At 38.4% G+C, this 15,653-nt stretch overlaps 1 protein-coding gene across 4 annotated transcripts in view; it reads left to right on the top strand.

Moving 5' to 3' along the window:
* LOC131592057 (calcium-dependent secretion activator 2-like) overlaps positions 1–15,653 on the top strand; it is a 283,092-nt gene that overhangs the window by 128,038 nt on the left and 139,401 nt on the right. For all 4 annotated transcript variants that reach the window (XM_058863314.1, XM_058863313.1, XM_058863312.1 and 1 more), the window contains exon 7: positions 8,240–8,351. In XM_058863314.1, the coding sequence (XP_058719297.1) occupies positions 8,240–8,351 (112 nt within the window). The remainder of the gene's footprint in view (positions 1–8,239; positions 8,352–15,653) is intronic.

Genomic DNA, 15,653 nt, shown 5'->3' with positions numbered 1-15,653 from the left:
ATTCATATAATATTTTTTATGCTTAAAAAGAAATACATGATCATGCATAGATCATTATTAGCTGTCAGATAAACAGTAATTTTGAGCTCTGTTAATTCCTTTATTAATGCATGTTAACAGGTTATCCTTTTTTCCTTTCATGTTGGTCTAGTTGCAAAAAGGAGCTTTACGATATAGCATATCCATCAAAAAACACTGTATCCTTGCTGCTGCTGAAATAGCAATTTGGAGCTTTCTGTTCCTTGAGTAAAAAGTTCCAGGAAGGGATTCCCAGTGTTTTCTAACAAGCACCCTAAAACCCCTTAATTTTTCTGCTGAATCCACAGAAAAAGAAAAAATTGCCCAAACATTTACTTTTTTTGAGTTTCTACACTAGATAGTGACTCAACAATGCATTCAGAAATTAGATGATGGGCTGCTTACTGCTTGCAGCTGCAGGTGCTGAGCACAAATTTTCTGGAAGGGAAGTGCTGAAGAGATGGTTTGTTAGTCTGCATTTCAAACCATTAATGTGCAGGGTCAAAAGTTCCCATACAGGCAGAAGTAAATGATAAATGGTAAAAGACAGTAGTATAGACTCCACTTAGGTGGACTCAAAGGTAAACTTTAAAAGTAATTGTGTGACTTCCCATGCTTATTCCACTATTTTACCTTTTTGCTGTACTTTCCCTTCCTCCTGTCGGTACCTCTGTAGAACAATTTATTTTTCTCCTAGCTACATTTTGCAGCTTTAGGAACACTTTGATGGGAACCTCAGGGTTAAAACCATTACCATTTTCATGCTCCTTCAGTAGCTGACAGCCCATAAGATGGTAGCTAAATAGAGAAATATCTATGCAAAGTACCAGCGTTTCTTCGATACGGACTGTAAAACAATGAATCTGCAGTTCTCCTCAAGATTTGCACTTAAAATAGTGGAATCATGGTAACACAGGGAAGAAAAGAGTCACAGAAGATTAGATGAGGTCTGTAATGGAAGCCAAGACACATAGCTGCCTTGTGGCTGAGATGCCTGAGCATGGGGCTTGTCTGTGCTTCTACTGTGAAAGGATGTTATGATTTGTTTAGAACTTTCTTTATGCCTTGCTTTTCAGCTGCAGTTTAATGTGCTTGCTCTGAGTGAGGAAATTATGCTCCTTGTTATTCCATTAAAATGAATGAGTAATTTTAAAATAAAGAAATAAAAAAAAAATGTACAGGGAAAACATTTGCAATGTAAATCCCATAATAAGCATTATAGAAAGGTACAAGCTCTTTACCCTGTGGTTCCAAACATTAATTCCAGATCTGACTGATGTACTGGAGAATGCATACATAAATAAATTATATATATATAAATAGTGGTTGCAATGTTGCACATAAGGAGTAATCTTTACCCTATTAAATCCTTAGTGCTGCACAATAAACTTCTGTTGCATGTGCAGTACCTTTCAATATCCTTTTTCAAAGGGAGAAGCTGCAATGTTCATATTCATTTGTATGGTGGTCATAAGAAGAAATAAACATGCTTTTGGGCTGTATGAGACAGCTTTTAGAGTTAAATCTATGATTTCTAGTGTAGCATCCTGGTATCAGCCATTAACAAATGGATGAGTATTTTTGCACTCAGAAGAGAAAATTAAATGCTTATGATATTTTTCCAAGTATCAGCAGGGAAGAACTAGTAGCAATTAGCACCAACTAATACTCTCTTTAGGAGTCTCAGTAAAAACACCAAAATCAAATAAGTATGGATTTAACTCTATTTCTATTTGGGTGAGTGGATCCTGCTTGTCAAATTATAGATTTATTGTCAGATTGCTGTGGGGTGACTTGTACCGCTGGTACAGCGCCTGGCTCGTGGTCTCACACTTTCTCTCTCTGTATCTGTGCAGTTGGACATGCAGCTTTAATATGTAACACTTCATAAATCCCACATTCACACAATCCTTCACTGACAACAGAAGGTTTATCAGACCTGGATTTGGAGTGTTTTAATGTATCAGTGTACTTGGATGTGCCGGGAGGTGCTGAGCCTCCTCTGTCCTTGAGTTTCCTGGCATTTCATCTCACAACTTTCATTGTGAGTATGGTTTCTAACCTGAGGGTTATAGATACCTGTTTTTATACCGTTAAGGCTTGTTTCTAAACAAAGTAGAAACAGCAGAGTTAATATAAGTTCTTGACATAGTTGAAACACAAAGATATTGCAGAGACCTCAACGTACTATTTCCAGTCCAACTCCAAGATGTGCAAAAATGAAGTGCTGGTAAATCCCTTACTACTGCGGAGCAGTAAGATGCCCAACAAACTCTTTTGGGTGGGTCTTCCTGCTCATTCCAGCTCCACCCATGTCCCTGTTTGGATAGCAAATAAGAAAACTCTTCCAGAGGGCCTTTTAATGTAATTTAATTAATGGTTAAGAAAACAAGTTGAGGTTTTGCAGAAGAGCAAAACCCAGACTCAAACCAAGAAAGAGGCAAAAGATGGCACCAAGGAGACCAATACACTCTGGTACTGGTTTCAAAAATGAGATTTCCACATTGTTGAGGATAAAAAATGGTGCAAAAATTCTGTAGAGTTGGTATCTTATCAGAAATAAAGTATTCCAATAAGTAGGGCTACATATATTAGCCCTGTAATATATTATATATAGCCCTATAATATATTATATTTATTATTCTATTTAAAGAAATATATAGAATTATTCTTTGCTTAGAATAATAAATTTTATTACTTTCACTCCCATGATCTTATAAAAAAAGTTTTGACTAACAGAGACCATGAGTTAAATAAAAAACCTGAGAGAAATTTGCTGCTGTTCCCAGTGTATGAAATGTGTTCCAAACTGAAGTAGAAAAATAAATTCGCTTAGAGGGGTTTCTGTGACACAGTGATAAATCGTTAGCTGAAATAAACGTTCACTTTCTTGCTGGCAGTAGGTACTTTTGCAGTGAAGGGAAATAAACTTTGGCAATATATTTTGTCTCTAATTACTATATCAGCCCACGTACCTCTGACAGCAGCAGAAAAATATGGTGAAAAGACTGTGGCTTATGGTTAAAGATGAACGAACATCAAATCACTGCAGTTTCTATAGTAAAGAGAATGAGTAGGTAAAAGCAGAAAAATTATTTAAACAAAGGAAAATTATGTGGTGAAATGAGAGCCTGAAGAGGCAGAATTAGGGTTTTTTTTCAGACTTAAAGTTGGTAGTTTTAGAGGTATCCAGTATGCTACACGGGCTGCAGCTAACAGTGCTGTGAGCTCAATGCAGCAGTTAGTGTTGAAATTCTTGTTACTTTCAATGGTTTATCTAGCAAGATGTAAACAAACAAACAACCCCAGTATAAGGGCAGTTATTTAATATAAATATTGCATGAGATCCATACTTGTTTTGTCTAAAATTTTGAACTTCCCATCTAGACGCTTTCAGCACCAAAATTGTTCACATTCGCAAAAATCATTGGGCCAATAGTCAAAAATCAATGGCTCCAAAGGTGCGGAGGTGGTTGATTTTTTTTTTTTTTTTTTTTTCCCATTGCTTGCATACATTTGCTAGTTAAAACATATGCTATTACAAACTTAAAGCATTGCATTTTTCTTTGTAGTTAAGATTTCCTAAAGGTACACTGATTGTAAATAACAATTTCATAAGATAGATGAATTCATTTGCTTGTTCTTTCTTCTCATCCTTTCTTCCATCCTTCCTTCAGGAGCTCCAAAGCAGAGCAAGCTTTAAGTAAATTATCTGCAATATACTTTGACTCAAACAAGATCAAAATGGCACAAAGAAATTGGTTCTCTTTTCACAGAAAGCCATGTTTCAACCTACAGGTTCACCTGTATGAAAAATAAAAGTCAGCTGTAAGATTTCATTTCATGCAGAAAATATTTCAGTTGTTGATGTTGAAAATTAAAATATAAAGTTAAAATAAAAAGAAAAGCATTTTAAAGCTTTTCTTTATTCAACATTCAGATTCTGGAGACCTCATTGTTAGTTCCTATGTACAGAAAGTAGTTCAATTAAAAAATTTAAAAGTTTTCATCCTGTGAATAATGTAAACAATCTTTTGTATGATGGTTGACTTTGACAGCTGTGATTCAGAAAAAAAAATCCTTTCTGGGAAGTACTGTATTTTCTTCAGGAATCATATCAGGGTGCAAACCCAAACTTAAAAGCAAAACATTGATTTTTCTGACCTATATGCAGCAGCTCAGCTTTTAAATTTAAAGGAGATGTTCTGCAAAAATATTTGCTCCGAAGAGATTAAGTAAATGCAAGAACCAGAAATTTTAATGCTGTAACAGGTCAAAAAATGCATTTGACAGACAAAAAATGTGTTTTGGAAGAAAATAATTAAATTTTTGACGAAAAAAGTGGATGTAATTATACTAGCACATAAAATCTGTAAGTTGAAATAAGAAATCACAGTAATGGTGATCAAGATTTTCATCATGGTGATTACTGTTCAGGCATTGATTTCATTAATTATTGAATATTCTCCTAACCTATTTTCACCATTAAACTCACCAGCTCTTTGAATAGATATATAGATCTAGAATAAATATTCAAAAATACGGGGAAAAAATGATGGAATTTTACTGTGGAAATAACAAGTGATTCAGTAAAATCTTATTTATTGGCTAGGAAGACTATATTTAAAATCTTGGCATTATAGGTAAGATTGATGCGATTTAATTACACAGTTCTTAGTCACAGGTGATGATTGGGCAGTACCTTATTCAAAGTTGTTGTTTGCATGTATGTTGTAATAAAATTTAAATTGATCTGTATGCTGAAAATCTGATATAATTTTTTATACTCTCAGATACAGAAGCTCAAAGTGTGACATACATTTAAATGGAATTTGGTTAAAATGAAGTGTTATTCATAAACTTGTTGATTTGCTGACTGAAGTCTCACCAGTGTCATAAAAGAAATAGACTGGGGAGAAAATAAAGTTGAAATCTGACTGATCTTGAGCACCTATATAATTTCAGAACAGGAAAGAGTGTGTCAAAGTAGGCTAGCTTATGTACACCCGCATGCTTTACTCAGTCTTTCCTATATTTTGGGTTATCCTTAATAAATACTGAGCTCCTGGTACCTTATTATATTCATGGCACAATCTTTACAGATCAGAATTTTATTTCTAACAGAACTAATGTTTATTAGGAGGTGTTGATTGACAGTGCAAACTACAGCCAAAAAGGCTGTTCTTATTGCTACACCTCATTTCATACTGACAAATCAAAAAAAAAAAAAAAAAGCAAATTGCAAATTGTTATTAGCATGAACATTCATAAGGGTTAGACTACAAGATGGAGTTTGGATTAGGCTGTCATTTCTGACTTCTGCTTTAGTTGTTGCCTGATGTATTAATAGCATGCATAATAACATAATAATGTGCTTTTAAATGTACAGCATTTAGATGAAGTCCATGTATCTAGATAAAGTCAGTTTGAGTGGAGTTTTGGGTCTCTTGTTCTTTTTGGAAGGAGCAAACTAAAATGAACATGATACCACTATTTTGGCTGCTGATTTCAAATGGTATGAATTGATACCTCTGCAAAAACATGAAGCTTCAAAGAAACAGGGCTTGTGTTCTAGTCATACACAAGGAACAAAAAGAGCTACGAGTACTTGGCTGTTATATTGGCAGCTGATAGGAACATCAGATGCCCACAAGTAAGTGTGACAATAAAGGATACAATCTTGCATATGCCTTTAACAGAACGTGATTTCTCATGAGCTCTTTCATGATGAATGATATTAAAACCTGGTCAGTAAATCTATGATCATCTGCTCTTCCAATTCCAATTCCAATTCCAATTCCAATGAAATGTTCCTGAGGGGCTATGGGAGTCAGCTGAAGTCCTAGTGGTCCAGGAACATGCTGATCAGTGCATGAAATATTTCTGCCATGAGCATTAATCTTTAGGAATGTATTCAGACCATTCTTTTTCAGCCCGGGATTTTCACTTACTGGTGCAGATGGGACAAGGGATGGGAGAAAGGTGTCACTCAAGGCTGGTGATCAGATTCAGTGTTAAAGGTGATTTCTAGTGCCAACAACATAAGTGCCAACAACAGGCAGATGACCCCGTGTTTATCCCATTCTCATCAGTCTCTCACTAAATTGTGCCTCTAAATTGGAGAAGGAGCAAATCCTCTCAGGCTCCCTGGGCAAGGCTCATGTGTGCCCTATCCCTACCTGCTGTGTCCTGCAGTGATGGAGCTGGGTCTCCAAAGAAAGCTGCACCACTTTCTAGGAAGTCCTTTGAACCTGATGCTAGGGTGCTCAAACCCCAGCAAATGCTGAAGCACACACCTGCTGTTCAGCTTGCAGCAGCTGAGTTGCTGCAGGTGATGTTCTCTTCCCTTGAGTCAGCACGACCTCTTCTTTCTCTTCTTTTCTTTATGAATTGATGCTGGCACTAGACCTCTACAAAAGTAGAGAGGGTTTGGGTTTATTTTGTTATTTTAATGGGAGTCTCTCTTGGGTTTTTTGTGTACAATATTTGTTTTTCCTGTCCAATAGGGCATGCACAGTTTAATGCCTCTGGAAGCTCAGGGACAAACAAACCTGACAGCTGAGAGAGAGGGTGCAGTTATCAAAGTGCTTAGATTGTGTTTCCAAATTCAGGGCAGCCTTATTCCTGAATAGTGGGATCTGGAGACTGAAGATACAGCTATCTCATAATTTATAAAGGTGCTTTCTCCTTGGAAATTTCATTTCTGCGTGGTGACGAAGCCTACCCCTGGCCCCACTGCTGGGAGAAGCAGTAGTGCTGGGCATTGTCCTACTCTGCAGCTGCAGCATCTATTATCAGATCATAAACAGGTTTTCTCCCACTCAGAAAGGTGATTTATCAGAGTTCCTATTTCAATTGCCACTTTTCTGAGCCTAAAGCTATGCACACCACACACAGAGTAAGCATCTGTCTAACCTAGACAGAGCAAAGACAGAATTTAGTGCAAGATTCAGTTAATTTGTGGTGAATCTCACTTTCAGAGTCAGGCATGTTCAGCTACCTGTAGGACTGGTTTATACAGAACTTCTGCTTCCTTAAAGCTTTTTGCTTTTGATGCTTATTACTTTCTAGACATGGTCTTGAAGTCTGTATCTCATGATAGTGGAGTTATTTTGTCTGATATATCCCTTTGTTGGAAAAGTACTACTCTGTTCACGTTGATCTACATTGTGTATTCTTGAATGTAAATGAAAATTATTGGTTTTTTTCTAAATGAGGACCTAAGATTTTGGCTTGTGTAATACATTCTTTTATAGAGCATACTCTTAAGGTCATCTGTTTTCTTTATTTTATTAGTTTCTGATAATTGTAGTATCTCACATAGTGGACAACAGCAGGAGAAACTGGGGCTGTACTTACTTTTTGTATTTTGTTTGTACCTAGTAGCATAATCACAATCAGTTTAATCAATGCAATGAGCTCCATGTGGTTGTCCAGGAATATGGAATAGATCATTGAAGGAAGTTGCAACCTAATTTGTATAACTTTTATTTGTTGTACCACTGGCACACAGGGAGGAGGGGGAGAAGGCTGGCAAACCAAGTGTCTTAATTGAGATAAGAGATTAACGACTAGAAGTGTGTCTGCATAATTAAGGTTCTCTAAAAGCATGGAGCCTTGTGATAGTAATTATTTTGTAGAGCTATAGTCACTCTGATAATATTTTTTTCCTATTATTTACATTTGTGTTTACATTTTTCCTACATTCTCATACTAAGTTGTAAAATATATATAATATAAAAGATAACATTTTCTCTTCCTAAGTCTTCTAATTTATTCATGCTGTGGTTGCCTGAAGTGAATTGAGACATGATTCTTTGCTAAATTAATTTCACTTGTATGCAGAAGATAGTGAATATGTTTCACAGAAAATAGATGTCTCTTTATTTTCCTTCCTGTTTGTTTTTTTTTTTTTTGTGAAAATATAATTGCTGTTCTTTGAGTTTTGCCATTAAAAAATTTTAGATTGATATTTTATGACAAAAGTCATACCAAAAATCCCTGATTTGTTTTATCACAGAGAAAAGCCATTTTTTCTATGTAGCTATTTGATCTTGGATGTTCAAAAATGTACCTCCCTTTTCTTTCCCACCCTCCTCCTCCTAAAGCTTGAAAATTAAGTTCTAAGAGCATTAATAAAGTCTGCAGAGGAGATTACAGTCCTATCACTCTCAGGCCTGTGCTCAGCCCCAGTTAAATTTTGTTGTTTTGTTTGTTGCAGGTGGGGAACCCAAGGGGATTTCACCACTACTCACCCTCGGCCTGTTGTCAAAGTAAAACTCTTTACAGAAAGCACCGGGGTGCTGGCACTTGAAGATAAAGAACTGGGAAGAGTGAGTATTATGTGCAGAGAAGAGAAATATGTGAGAAATGATGGATAGAAGTGTGAATATTGATAAAACATGACATTAAATGCTGTAAGGCCTTCAGTAGCAGCCTGCTTTGCTGTGGCTCTACCAAACTGTCCTTTTTTTATATAAGGGTGACTTTTATCAGTGTTCAAAACATGGTAGGTTGACTTCAATTACCTTTCAGAAACTTGCATCAGGCATCCCTGGTGGCTCTCTTTGTCTTGTTTAAAACATTAATTTCTGCATGATATACCAATGTGTTCTACTATTCAAATTAGGAGCAAAAGAGAGAGACGTAAGACTTGGTATGTAATAAATGTAGCCAACAATGGGGAAAGGGAAAGGGAAAGGGAAAGGGAAAGGGAAAGGGAAAGGGAAAGGGAAAGGGAAAGGGAAAGAAATACTTAAGTGGTAGAAGGATGGAGCAGAATGGGAGAGGAGTGAGAGATAATGTATGAGAGTAAAATGAGACCTTATTCTTGTACTCCATGAGCTTTTCCTCCATTTTTGTGTTTTCCTAAAATAAGAGCTTTTTCTTGTACTCCATGAGCTTTTCCTCCAATTTTTGTGTTTTCCCTATCTTGAGAGGATAATCTGATATTATCTCAGTTAGTGAGAGGACAGTGCTAATGATGCCAAGGTTCAATCGCCATATGGGCCATCCACTTATTAGCTGGACTCAATGATCCTTCTGGGTCCCTTCCAACTCAGACTGTCCTGCAAGTTCTGTAAATTTATCCTTCTTAGCCCAAAATCAAGAGCTAGAGTGTGCACTGTATCATAGAAAGAAGAAGGTAGGGTGAATGAGGCAGAGAGGGTCTGCAAATCTCCCCCTCTTCTGTTGAAATTTTCCCCTCTGATATGTAGTACGTGGAAGGTAGCTCACTTTTTAGTGCTCAGTTCTACAGTCAGAGTCCTGGCTGTTTCTCATTCAAGCAAGCAAAATTTGTTGGAAACAGCAGGGCTCTTCTGTGCTTTGTGTCCTCTGAGCACAGGTGGTTATGCAGACATTCTCTCACACCTTGTGTCACTTGTTAAGGTCAGGACTGTGTCTTCAGGATTACTTCTTGCCTCGTCTCATATCCTTCTAAGGGGCTTCCAAGGTCACTTGATCAAGATGTGGGTGGGATCTGCATGGGGAAGGTTCCCACAGGGGTAACACCCTGGTAAAAGCCAGGCAGTGTGACAGGTACAAAGGAGCCACTGGTGTGCAACTGAGCAGTCACCAATATCTGGATTTAGAACAATAAAAGAGACACTGAAAGGGTGAAATTGCAGGAACTGCATGGGGTTTCTAAATGCAGAGAAGTTTTGTCTTTGTCCCTCCTTGCTCAGTCCTTTCAAAGAAGCAAAAGGGAAGTCAAGGGCCAAGGTGAAAGACAGTGGAGGAAGGACTATGTGGTTATGAACAATAGCCAGCATACTCATTGCCAAGGAGTCAGAGAAGAAAAGAAGAATCATCAATATAAAAAGGCTAAGTATATATGTGTATATACATGTGTGGCAGATTTTAACAAAATCCTCTGTGTCTGCAACCTCAAATAGCCAAATTTCAAGTACCAGCCTTAGTCTGCTTTCTTACACTGCAGCTTGTCTAAGTTTCTAGGACAGGAAGTTAAAAATATTTCAAATTTAATTTTAAAGAATAAATACATTTCAAGCATAGAATATTGAATATGGCTTTTGTCTGGCTTGTGTCCTGTGGCCGCAGATGATTGATTTGTGGGGTTTTTACTCTTTCCCTGCACACTCCTGGCTGCCTTCTGACACATCTGTGTTTGTCAGCTGGTCAAACCAGTTTAAAGAAAGTGAATTGGCTGGGAGGGGTGAGAGGAAAGAGAAAAAAAATAAGTAATTGAGAGGGTATAGTGACCTCAGTGCCCTGTTGTTGGAGTCTGACCCAGCTTCCCCAGAGACAAAGCAAGATCTATAAAAGATGAGGGAGGGAAGCTCTTTCTGATTCTTACTCTCCTGGTATTCTTTGGGAGAGTCTGCTTGCTTTTATCAGATGCTCTGGGATTTTGCAGTTTGTACCAGAATAAGCCTATTAAAATAATTTCTTTTTGCTGGGTTGTTTTTTTGGTTTTTTTCCCTTGTGAGAAAGGATAAAGGCCATCATCTTTTTCCCAGCTTGCATTAAAGCTTGTGCTGAGATTTGGAATAGCAAACAGGAGTACCCAAGAGATGCCTGGATACTGCTTTTCTGTTTTATAATACACTCCTCATTTACCAAAAATGTCCATATCCTTGCCAAAGAATACCTTCTGTGAAAGATAAGTCAGTTAGAAATAAACCTCCCACAATGACCCTGTGTACTGCATATGGTCCTTAGCAGTGAAAAATAACATGAAAAGGGCATGTTGGCTGTGCAGTGGCCTGTTTGGATGTCTGTCCTTCTGCACCTCCCAGGGCTGGTAACACCTGTGGTTGCCGACAGACAACTACCAGTTCAAGGGATCAGATCCTTAATTCAGTAGAAAAAGAAGTCTCTCAACTTACTTCTCTGGTTTAACCAGAGTAATTCTGAGTGGTGATTGCTAGCTTCAGGGGAGATTGAGAGAAGATTAGACAGAATTTTTACAAAATAGTTTGCATTTGTATTTATATTTACCATGTACTATTGTGGTACACATCTTAGCTTTCAAAGTCTTGTTTTGTTGGTGATGTCTTTACTTTCAGGTCTGAGAGACTTAAATTCAGGTAGCATTTGAAAATATATTGGATCCCACTGGATAAGCTTAATTTTTATAAAGTTTGGCAGTTGTATGCCTGGTCATTACAATGCAGTGACTTGCAGAAGTAGATCTCATCCAGCTAGTTTTCTTATCCTTGGAAAAGGTCTGAAGATACTCCTTACTGGTATTTTTCCTGTACTTAAAAATTCAGCTCAAACCTACCCCTGCTGAGAAAGGCTTACTGTGGACATTAATTCTCATCTGTCAAGTACTTTCTTAAAAGTGTGTGTCTTGACCTGATACAACTTTTGTACATTTTGTACATTTTGTACAAGCTTGCATTTCCAATACCTTGCAGTTATTCTGCAGGTTCTGTTCTGTTTATAATTAGAAATGGAAGGCAGCATCAAGTTACATTATTTGAATTTTGAGCTTCCATCACATACCAAGAAGTTTCTTCTGCCACCAAGGGGTCAGTTTATTAGGAAAAGAGATCTCAGGTATGAAATATGGAGCCAGCAAAGGTTTCCCCAGTACTGTAGAGGAGAAGGCATTTCCATTGAACCCATCAGTGCATGGTGATTTCCCTAACTTATGAAGTTAAGATGTAGACTCTGGTATCAGCAGGCCACTCATTTCCAGAAATAACTAGCTCATTGGGGAGCAGAAAGGCCTCTGCTTTCATCAGAGAGGACAGATCATACTTACAGCTTTATGTACTCCATGTTTGAAAGCTCAGGCTGGGGCCTCACAACCTCTGCTGCAGAAACCACCAGGTCAGCACCAAGTGATAGAAGGGCTAATGTCTGCACTTGTCATCTTTTCCCTTCAAAGCATTCAAAGATGTGGTTAGCTGAAAGGGAGTAGTACTTGCTATGTCACTTGTCTGATATGGCTGTCTTCCTCCAAAAATACCAATACATCCAGTGAATCCCAAGATAAGATTTTGCTTGCTGCAGGATGTTCCTTCCTGCTTCCTGCTTGACCACTTTCAAACAAAAATAAATCTTAACTTTTATTCTCCGTTCTACAAAAACTGGAGAACAGTTGTACAAATTCAGTTTTCACTGAAATTAAAAACAGAGATGTGTGCTGCATAAAAGGGGAAAGGATGTTATTTGGATTTGGGTTCTGCAGAACATGAGCTTTTGGAGTGGCCAGAGTCTGTGTTTGTGCAGACCCCTACATGCAGTGGATAGAACCCCTGACTTTAACTTCTAGAAAGTGAAGCAGGCTGCATATTTGAAGCTAAACTTATGAGAAGATGCTAAGAATTTACATTAGTCAAATATCTTTGAAATTTGTGGTACAGATTTTATGTGACTGATGCTGATCAGGCCACTTGAATAATTTTTGTATGTGCATACAGAAGGCAGAATTGATGTTTGCATTTGTACATGAAACAGCTGAGAAAGTGTGAAGAAGCCTTCAGAGTTTGGTGTAACTACTTCTGGAAAATATGCCTGGTGGTTTCTGAAACACAGGGACCTGACACCACTTTTGCTTGGTCAGTACTTTGTGTATAAAGATGTTCTAGTAATTCAAAGTGACAGCCCTTGTGTGTGCTTAGCACACATGTGGATACAATGTGAGAGCAGCAGGTGGTGTTTGATTGCTGATAATTTTCAAATATAAGAATATTTCAGCCTTGGTGCTCTGACTATTGAATTAAAAGAGAACTATTGTCTCACAGCCTGCTTGTCACAGCTGCAGCCAGCAATAATTAGCTGTGCAGCTATGCTTTTTAGGTTTTTTTCCATTAGTGCTGTTATTCTGTGTTTGATTTAAAATTATAAAATAGCAGTACTGGCTAGGTACCTATACTCAGGATTGATGGGTTTCTGAATGTCGACTGCACTGGGTATGTTGTTTATCTTCTGTGCCACATTCAAAGATCCCCTGAGCAGAGACAGATTCATTCTGTGACTGTTAATTTAAAGCCTGCCATCCTGGGGATTGTGTTTCTCCATCGCACTTTGAAATTATTGAGGTTTCTCAGGCCCGAGTTCTTCTGTCTTTCTTTTTTAAGTTTGGAGAATTACAAGAGATTGTTTCCACTCCTGCTTTGTCTCTCGCCCCCCAGGCAGTCTGCCTGTCAGGGCTCTGTGATGTCTGAGTGTTATTGTTTCCATTCTAACAGGGGGGTCTCAGTAGCTTCTTTGAGAGTGCCTCTCGCTGAAAATGCTTGAGATACTTTGCATTCAGGCCTTGTCTCTCTTAGATGTGGGGGAGAGGCTCTTCGGGACTCAAAGACTACTTTTATCAATTGCTAAGACCTGCTAGGGAAAATGTTCAGCCAGCACCATCAACAGAGGTTGATTGTATAAATTTTGAAGTCTTCCCAGTTCTTTTTCATCAGCAGTATTCTAGATAGCTCTCTCACCATGTGCCTATTCGGTTTCACTGTTGTTTTTTGTTTCTTTTTAACCACCTGTTACCCAAAGCCTTGTGTCGGTGTTTTAGCTGTGATACAATCATAGCCAAAAAGCAAGAGAACATTCAATAGGTGAGATGATAGAGCTTTCATAGAAAACTCATAAACCCCTTGGTGATCAAGCTCTTGTTAACACATTCTTCAGGGGTTCCCAAGGTGGTAACTATTCTAAGGGAATTACTCTCAAGAGAGACAACTCCTTTTCCCCTTTCTACCTCAAATTTTAAGCCTCTTCTTGAGCTGCTTCTTCTTCATCCTCCTGGCGGCAGGGTGTCATGACTTAATGCTCAGGGAAGGTGAGGGCAGTGCTGTGCTTGGCAGGCTGCTGCTGGGGCATTCAATGGAACTTCTTGTCACACTGACAGCAGCTGCTGGCTTTCTGACATCAGCCAGTCTTTGGGCAAGGGGCTGGCACAGCACAGAACAGCTCCAAACTTTCAAGTTAGGGAAGAAGGTACCTTGAAAAGAGTCACTAGACATTTCTGTCAAAACCAGGTGTCCCATAAATGAGGCTGGGGCCAGAGTTATACAAACAACGTAACACTGAAAGGTTTATCTAGTTATTTATTTCATATCCCAAACCAGCTTCAATATTTTTTGTTCTACAACTGTTTTCAAATCAGTAAAACACCATATTTAACTAGGAGATTTTCCTATAATATTTGTTCAGAGAATGACCAGCAGCATAAATTTGCATGTGCCCAATGAAAATGGGCTTGCTTCATAACTTGCTTCGTAACTTAAATTTTGCCTATCCTCTTTGCTTGCACTGGCAAAATCTTTTCAAATTGGTGTATTTTAAAACATGAAAGAAAATCCTTATATTGTATTAATTAATCCTGTTGCATGATAAAACTTCCAACAAATGCAGTTGATTGATTTTGTGATCTTACGTGCCAGGCACTGGCTGTTTTTCATAGCTTTAAAAAATCACAATTTGAGTTAGAAATGTCTCTGGTAGAGCCTGGGAGTTAGAGAGCTTAGTTTCTCTAGTTCGTGGAGGGATTTGTTGCATGACGAGGAGTGTGCTGTTTATTCTGAACAGACTTCACAAAGCTGCGTATGATTAAGACCACATGATGTATATTCAATTCTCAGCCGTTTGTAACTTAGCCAGACCTTAAAATATGAGGTTAAAATTTTTCATCCTATGTATGGAATAGGATAAAAAAGGAAATGAACTTTTGGTCAGCAGCAAAAAGCCAGCATTTGTAGCACCATTTGTGTTCTGAAAGAGCACATCAGGCACAAGAACTTTTGTCTCAGAACGTTTTCTAGCTTTCCTGTTGGAGACTATAGAGTTTAAAAAAGGATAGGAGGCTGGGTGCCAGAAGCAGGAGCAATTCCCTGGGGTGTCAGGGCATAGGGCAGGACTGGGAGACACCAGGGCAGCCCCATGCATCAGGAGCCTCCCTGGGGATGGGGCTAGGCTGAGGTTTGGTTTGCTTTCTGAAGATGACCCAGGCTGAGTTATGAAGAGGAAACTGTGCATAGGCTGTGTCTTTCTTTTTTGTGGTACTTTCTGTACTGAAGACAAGATAACGATTTTATAATGATATGTAATGATAATAGCATGCTAAACATCACCTGCCTCTTCAGCCAGGGCATGAAGATGCAAGTCTTCTTCACTTTCATCTCTTTTGCTTGTGACAATGAACCAAAACTCAGCATAGTTGGCTCAGAATTACCATGATTACCAAGGTCTGGTGCCCAGAGTCTGAGATCTCAAAATGTGTCTTAGATCATCACAACTTGAAAAATCTATCTCATCTCAAGCACTTGGGTCAGAAGTGTGGGTAACTCCATTGCTTGGATTCAACACTTGAATATCATGGGTTTTGATGGAAGTAGGGCACTGGGGAGCATCCAGAATGTGAGGACACAAGTTGGCTGGAACTCAGCCACAAGTGTCAGGTGGGGGGAAAATGTAGAGTATATCTTGACTCCTGATTTTTCTCGAGGTGCTTACAACTTGCTAGTCATGCCTTCATTAGTCCCTTTTGAAGGCTGCATATTCTTTTGACCACAGGACAACTGCAGTTGTGTAACATTGTGTACCACTTGTGTAACAATGGCTAGCTTGAGAGCTTTATCTCAACACGGGAGTGCCAATAGGAGATACTTCTTCACACTGCTTCTGACTCTGAACCTTTTGCTCAGTTATCTTCTCTGAGA

This window comes from Poecile atricapillus, chromosome W (genome assembly GCF_030490865.1).
Source record: "Poecile atricapillus isolate bPoeAtr1 chromosome W, bPoeAtr1.hap1, whole genome shotgun sequence".
Classification (NCBI taxonomy): Eukaryota; Metazoa; Chordata; class Aves; order Passeriformes; family Paridae; genus Poecile; species Poecile atricapillus.
Note: the sequence above shows the minus strand (reverse complement) of the source record. Positions and strands in the feature narration are given on the sequence as shown.